This window comes from Pogoniulus pusillus, chromosome 38, assembly GCF_015220805.1.
Source record: "Pogoniulus pusillus isolate bPogPus1 chromosome 38, bPogPus1.pri, whole genome shotgun sequence".
NCBI lineage: Eukaryota > Metazoa > Chordata > Aves > Piciformes > Lybiidae > Pogoniulus > Pogoniulus pusillus.
Window position 1 is genome coordinate 5,299,043 of NC_087301.1, and position 7,654 is coordinate 5,306,696.

The window sequence follows — 7,654 nt, forward strand, 5'->3', positions numbered from 1 at the left end:
TCCCTCTGGGGTCTTTCTATCTCCAGGCTGAACAACCGCAGCTCCCTCAGCCTGTCTCATAGCGGAGATGCTCCAGCCCTTGGCATAAAGTGTTAAGCGGCTTTTTGACTCGTGTTTCGCCGTGCTAAGTGCGAGGTTTTCTTGTTCAGTGCATTCACAGCCTGGAAACAGAATGCTCTTCAGATTGCAGCAAGCATCGGGGGATTAAAAAGGGCTGCAGTCCAGTCTGTTGGATCTGGAGCGTGGCTAAAGAGGAGCATTTGTGCTTGGAGACGGCAGAATTGGCTCTGTCGTTTTCTCCTTGTTAAGTTGTGCTCCTCTGCCACCCCAGAACAGGTATTTCAGGTCATTCAGGGAGTGGTATTTTGCATGTCAAGTTTTCCTGCCCTAGCTCACCTCATCATATTTCACTCAAAATGTCTGTTTCATCACATTTCACTCAAAATGTCTGTTTCATCATATTTCACTCAAAATGTCTGTTTCATCATAATTCACTCAAAATGTTTCATCATATTTCACTCAAAATGCCTGTTTCATCATATTTCACTCAAAATGCCTGTTTCATCACAATTCACTCAAAATGCCTGTTTCATCATATTTCACTCAAAATGTCTGTTTCATCACATTTCACTCAAAATGTCTGTTTCATCATATTTCACTCAAAATGTCTGTTTCATCATAATTCACTCAAAATGTTTCATCATCATTCACTCAAAATGTCTGTTTCATCATAGTTTGAGCCAGCAGTGTGCCCAGGTGGCCAAGAGAGCCAGTGGCATCCTGGCCTGCATCAGGAATGGTGTGGTCAGCAGGAGCAGGGAGGTCATTCTGCCCCTGTACTCTGCACTGGTTAGACCACACCTTGAGTGCTGTGTTCAGTTCTGGGCCCCCCAGTTTAGGAGGGACATTGAGATGCTTGAGCGTGTCCAGAGAAGGGCAATGAGGCTGGGGAGAGGCCTTGAGCACAGCCCTAGGAGGAGAGGCTGAGGGAGCTGGGATTGGTTAGCGTGGAGAAGAGGAGGCTCAGGGGAGACCTTATTGCTGTCTGCAACTACCTCCTGGGCACACTTGAAGCTGCCCTGGACACACCTGAGGCCACCCCAGACACACCTGAGGCTGCTCTGAGCACACCTGAAGCCGCTCTGGACACAGCAGAGGCTGCCCTGGACACATCTGAGGCCACCCTGGACACACCTGAGGCTGCCCTGGACACAGTTGCCATGCCAACTGTCAGCAAGTATGATGCCAACAGTGTCTCCCTGCACAGCAAGCACTCTTGACCCAGCACTTCCCTCGTCCTCAGTGCTCAAAACAGCTACACAGAAAGAATAATATCTCTATATGCAGCTTGCTTGGTCATGTTTTATTTGTCAGGAAACTTACTCAGCATAAATAATAAGAGCAGCCATCCAGTACAGCTGGCATCTGATGAAAAGTGCCCTCGAATGGCCACCCCCCACCCCCCTCCTAGGGTGACTTGAAGTAGCAGCTACTTCCTTTGGGCTCCTGCAATGGCAGGCTTCTCCTCCCGGGTGATGGGGATGGTGCGCTCAGGGAGGTCGCTCTGCTTCCTCGGGGCACTCACGGTCAGGACACCATCCAGGGAGAGTGAGGAGGTTATGGTCAGAGGGTCCACATCGTCTGGAATCCTGTATTTCCTGTTGAACTCCCTGGCAATAAAGCCGTGCTCGTCCTTCAGAGGGAGAAGAGAGGCGACAGCCCTGGTTAGAAGACTCTCAGTTCCGTTTGAAGCCACGGGAGGCTCCAGCTCTGCAAGGAAAGCTCTTCACCAAGTCAAGAGTTTGGACTGTGAGATGGCCTTAGTAAAGAGCCAGGGCTGGGCAAAGTGAGACATTGCCCTTTCCTGCCTCCAGGTGCCTGCAGGCATCCTCTTTAGAGGATGAGTCTAGGTTCCAGCTCTTGTGCCAGTCAGAGCCTGGCTTCACTGCACAGTGGTGTGCTGGCAGTGAGAGATTGAGTGGTTTGGGTGGAAGGGACCCTAAAGATCATCTAGGTCATGGGCAGGGACACCTCCATACCAGCCCAGGTTGCTCAAAGCCTTATCCAACCTGGCCTTGAACACATTCAGGGAGGTTGTGGAGCACAGAAGCACAGAATGTGATCTTTGATCACATTCTGTGCTTCTGTGCTCCACAACCTCCCTGGGCAACCTGTGCCAGTGTCTCCTCACCCTCCCTCTCTGTGCTCCACAACCTCCCTGGGCAACCTGTGCCAGTGTCTCCTCACCCTCCCTCTCTGTGCTCCACAACCTCCCTGGGCAACCTGTGCCAGTGTCTCCTCACCCTCCCTCTCTGTGCTCCACAACCTCCCTGGGCAAACCTGTGCCAGTGTCTCCTCACCCTCCCTCTCCGTGCTCCACAACCTCCCTGGGCAACCTGTGCCAGTGTCTCCTCACCCTCCCTCTCTGTGCTCCACAACCTCCCTGGCCAACCTGTGCCAGTGTCTCCTCACCCTCATTCTAAAGAACTTCTTCCTCATCTCCAGTGTCCCTCTGCCCTCTCTAAGCTTCAGTCCATTCCCTCTCATCCTATCACTATAAGCCCTTATAAAGCCACTTTTAAGATGCAACACTTGGACCTACATCTGATGCCAACCATGCCTGCTCTTGGACCTACATCTGATGCCAACCATGCCTGTCCCTGAGGATGTTCAGAGCTCTACTAGTGGGCAGCTTTCTAGTGGGCTGACCTCTGCTATAGTGCTTGGTTATTCTCCTAAGCAAGTATATCTATCTGTTTGCAGGGGCTGTGTCAGGGTTCAGGCTTCCAACAGCTCCAAGCAATGCTGCCTTTCCTGACTGACAGATCTGTGCTCCTGGGAGCTCTCAGAGCTGACAACCCCAGTGACAGAGCTACTTTAACATGCATGTTTGTTTCCATCTGGCAAGTAGGTGAGGGTGGAGGTGGGGCTGGGAGATGGGGACAGGCTCCATACAGCTTTGGACAGGGCTTCTGACTTCTGTCTGCTCAGTTGCCCCACAGGTCTCCAGGGCAAGCAGGCAGTGGGATGACTGACAGCAGAAACACAACCTTTAAGGAGAATCATAGAATTGAGCAGGTTGGAAGAGAGCTCCAAGCTCAGCCAGGAGAAACTAGCACCCAACCCTAGACAATCAACCAGACCATGGCACTAAGTGCCTCATCCAGTCTTGGCTTGAACACCTCCAGGGACGGTGACTCCACCACCTCCCTGGGCAGCCCATTCCAATGCCAATCACTCTCTCTGACAACAACTTCCTCCTCACATCCAGCCTAGACCTGCCCTGGCACAACTGGCTTCCCTGTGTCCCCTTGTTCTGTTGCTGGGTGCCTGGCAGATGAGCCTGTTTCAGAAGGAGGTAAGAGAACAGAGCAATGCAGTGATTCATTCTCTGCTGTAAGCACTGCAGTTCATTGGTAGCCCTCGGAATGCCTCCCTGCACTTCTGGCCTCATCTCAGAAAGAGGGAGGCCCAGAAATGCCCATTTCAAAGATGATTTTCCACTTCAGTTCTCAGTCTGTGCAACATCACCAACAAATCTCCACCCTGTTGCTGCCCATTCTGGGTTCAGCTGGGGGCAGAGGCAGGATGGGCTGGGGGCTGCACAGAGCAATTGCTTGATAAGTGTCATCGTTTTCCCCCTCAATCCATGACAATAACAAAGCATTAGAGGCATTAGAGATGAGCACAGGAGTTTTGCAGTCTCCTCCTTTCCCCAGGGGTGGGGAAAGAGTGACTCCAGCAGTCAAAGCAGCAGTACCTGACGCTCCTCGTGTTTCCCGTGGATCTCTATCATGTCCCCAAGCACCTTCACTTTGAGCTCCTCGGGGGAGAAATGCTTCACATCCAGGTTGACTGAAAATTTGTCCTTCTCCAGTCGCATCTGCAAGACAAGGAAGTGGCCACAGGGAAGAGCAGGTGAGAGTTTGAGCTGCAATAGGCTGCCTGAGTCACAGTATCACACAGTATCACAGTATCATCAGGGCTGGAAAAGACCTCACAGATCATCAAGTCCAACCCTTTAGCACAGAGCTCAAGGCCAGACCATGGCACCAAGTGCCACGTCCAGTCCTGCCTTGAACAGCTCCAGGGACAGCGACTCCACCACCTCCCCGGGCAGCCCATTCCAGTGTCCAATGACTCTCTCAGGGAAGAACTTTCTCCTCACCTCCAGCCTAAATCTCCCCTGGCACAGCCTGAGGCTGTGTCCTCTCGTTCTGGTGCTGGCCACCTGAGAGAAGAGAGCAACCTCCTCCTGGCCACAACCTCCCCTCAGGTAGTTGCAGACAGCAATAAGGTCTCCCCTGAGCCTCCTCTTCTCCAGGCTAAACAATCCCAGCTCCCTCAGCCTCTCCTCGTAGGGCTGTGCTCAAGGCCTCTCCCCAGCCTCGTTGCCCTTCTCTGGACACACTCAAGCATCTCAATGTCCCTCCTAAACTGGGGGGCCCAGAACTGAACACAGTACTCAAGGTGAGGTCTAACCAGTGCAGAGTACAGGGGCAGAATGACCTCCCTGCTCCTGCTGGCCACACCATTGCTGATGCAGGCCAGGATGCCACTGGCTCTCTTGGCCACCTGGGCACACTGCTGGCTCATGTTCAGGTGGGTATCAATCAGCACCCCCAGATCCCTCTCTGTCTGGCTGCTCTCAGCCACTCCGACCCCAGCCTGTATCTCTGCATGGGGTTGCTGTGGCCAAAGTGCAGCACCCTGCACTTGGAGCTATTGAATCCATCCCATTGGACTCTGCCCATCAGGACTCAAGCAGGTATCCACAGAGACACTGCCTGCTCTTCATCCCCTCCTGGGACTCTGACCTGGCTGGCTTGGTCTCTTGCTGGCCTATTCTCTTAACACCCATCACTGCAGTATCTCAAGTGTGAATGTTTACTCCTGATCCCATGGGAGAAATGTTCTCCTTGGGAGTGAGGAGCAGATTCTCTTAATCTGAATTCATTTAACCTGACTTTTCAGTCAGCCTGCAGCAGGCTTTGCAGCCAGTTCTCTTTACAGTGCCTGGAGGTTTCCAGTTCCTATGCCTGTACATTACAAACCAGCAACAGAAGAAGGGGACACAGCCTCAAGCTGTGCCAGGGCAGGTTCAGGCTGGATGTTAGGAGGAAGTTGTTGGCAGAGAGAATGATTGGCATTGGAATGGGCTGCCCAGGGAGGTGGTGGAGTTGCTGTGGCTGGAGGTGTTGAAGCCAAGCCTGGCTGGGGCACTTAGTGCCATGGTCTGGTTGGTTGGGCAGGGCTGGGTGCTAGGTTGGGCTGGCTGAGCTTGGAGCTCTCTTCCAACCTGCCTGATTCTATGATTCAATAGAAGTCCAAACTGTTCAGCTGACTGCAGCTCAGCTGCAGGCCTCCAGGCTTCCCCCAGTACCTCCTCTCATTAGTACCCAAACTACTGAAGGTGTCAGTGTGAGCAGCATTGCCTCTGAGGCACCTGCTGCTAATCTCACCTCCTCCCCTTCCCTTGTCCCCTCTAACAAATACTGCTTTTTGCTGCTTCCTGAGGTTGAATTTGCTTTTTTGCCTGTCTCAGTCACGTTGGTGGCACTGAGTCTTCCTCATGTAGTCTCTGCCTCTGTCTTCCTGCTGTATCCATGGTCAGAACCTCCTGGAGCTCTGCTCTGGGGGGTGGAGGCAGCCTCTGTGCCAGCTCTGGTTTTCACAGTTTGACCTGGGAGTCTAAGTGCTTCCTCCTCCTCCTCCTCCTCCTCCTCCTCCTCCTAGACTACTGATGAAGATTTCTTCACTGGGACAGCCAGGTGTTAGCTGTGCTGCTTTAGTGGGCAGCCAGACTCTGGGCACTAAACCTAGGGTAATGTTCTGCAAAGATTAGGAACAAATTACTTTCCTCTCTCTCTCCTGGCTTAGAATAGCTCTAAAAGTTACTTGCAAGCAAGGCAGCTGACTCCTTTTTCCCTCAGCAACCACGAGTTCCCACTCTACCCTGGCACGAGGATCTGGCTACCCCTGCCCACTTCTCCTGGGCTGTTCATTTCTGACGTTGAGAGTTTTGCAAGCAGACAGGGAGATCAGGCTTCCTCATCAGCTCTCACAGCCTCTTTTCCCAACGCCATGGCAATATTTGCCCTCACCCACAAAAGATCAGCAGAGGATGCAGAGGTTCTTGCCTAATGCCATGGAGCAGAGGCAGAGGCACAGCCACAGCACCTTTCCCCCAGCCTTTTCATAGCATCTCAGAATGTCAGGGGCTGGAAGGGACCTCCAAAGCTCAGCCAGTCCAACCCCTCTGCCAAAGAAGGATCTCCTAGAGCAGAGCACACAGGAACACATCCAGGCAGGGTTTGACTATCTCCAGAGAGGGAGACTCCACAGCCCCCCATGGCAGCCTGTGCCAGGCTTCTGTCACCTTCACAGGGAAAAAAATGCCCCTATGCTTCAGCTTCCAGTGATTGCTCCTTGTGCTGGCACTGGCATCACCCAGCAGAGCCTGGCTCCAGCCTCCTGGCACTCACCCTGCACAGCTTTAGAACCATTGGTGAGGTCACCTCTCAGTCTCCTTTTCTCCAAGCTCCCAGCCCCAGCTCCTTCAGGCTCTCCTCGTAACAGAGATGTTCATCATCTCTGTGGCTCTGTGCTGGACTCTCTCCAGCAGTTCTATGTCCCTCTTGAACTGGGCAGTCCAGAACTGGCCACAGTACTCCAGATGTGGCCTCAGCAGGGCAGAGCAGAGGGGCAGGAGAACCTCTCTTGACCTACTAACCACAGCCCTTCTAATCCACCCCAGAATGGCATTGCCCCTCCTGGCCCCCAGAGCACATTGCTGGCTCATGCTCACCCTCCCATCCACCAGCACCACCAGATCCTTTTCCCCTTTGCTGCCTTCCAACAGCTCAGTCCCCAACCTTTCCCTAATAACCACCTCCAAGCAGCTTCCCAGAGCTCTCAGCTCTCAAGGCTGTCCAGCTCCAGCCCCCCAGCAGTAAGGAAGAGCACGAAGAAGGGAAGGTTACCTCCGAGAGTCCTGCCTCTAGCCAACTGGGCATCCGGAGAAGGGGGGATCTCATCAAGAAGGGGCTGATGCTGGGGGAAGCAGGGAGCAGCTCTGACTCTTGCAGATGCTCTCCAAAAATCTGGTCAAAGATACGGCTCGGTGCCAACCAGGACAGGAAGGGTCTGCGGATGAGGGGGTTGTGAATGGTGATATCCATTGGAGTGCGCTGGAGGAGCCTGGCAGGCCACTGCTGCAGTGCTGTGCCAGGGGCGCCAGGCAGCTTTATACCCGTGCAGCTGGCCTGGCCTTCCCCCCTCCGAGGCCTCTTGAACAGTGGTGTCAGGGATTTTATTGTCCCACTCCTGGGCTGGTCCCTTCGGCAATGCCCAGTAGCTGTCTGGGGGATTTGAACGCGCTGCTGAGGAGGAGGGGGGCAGGGGAGAGGAAGAAAAGGAGCCTGATGGGGCAGCAAGGAGCCAAAGTGCCCAGCTGCCCACGTGCTGTTTATCTGCAGAGTCCCAGGCAGGCTTGGCAGATGTTCCCAGCTGCCATGGATGCCAGCGGGATCAATGCAGCTCCTATCTTTGGCTCACAGGGAGAATGACAAGGGGCTGTTGTTATCCCTGCATCACCCACCAGCCTGGGCAGAGCTCTGCCTCTTCCTGGCAGAGGAGGTCACAGGCCAGTTTT

General features: G+C 53.7%; 1 protein-coding gene across 1 annotated transcript; it reads right to left on the reverse strand.

Annotated features, from left to right (window-relative positions):
• Positions 1-1,342: 1,342 nt before the first annotated feature.
• On the reverse strand, positions 1,343-7,380 carry CRYAB (crystallin alpha B). Its single transcript, XM_064173033.1, has 3 exons — positions 6,984-7,380; positions 3,761-3,883; positions 1,343-1,693 (listed from the first exon to the last, which is right to left on the reverse strand). Exons 1-3 carry the CDS (start codon positions 7,179-7,181, stop codon positions 1,490-1,492), a joined length of 525 nt encoding a protein of 174 aa, XP_064029103.1. The 5' UTR covers positions 7,182-7,380; the 3' UTR covers positions 1,343-1,489.
• Positions 7,381-7,654: the final 274 nt, after the last annotated feature.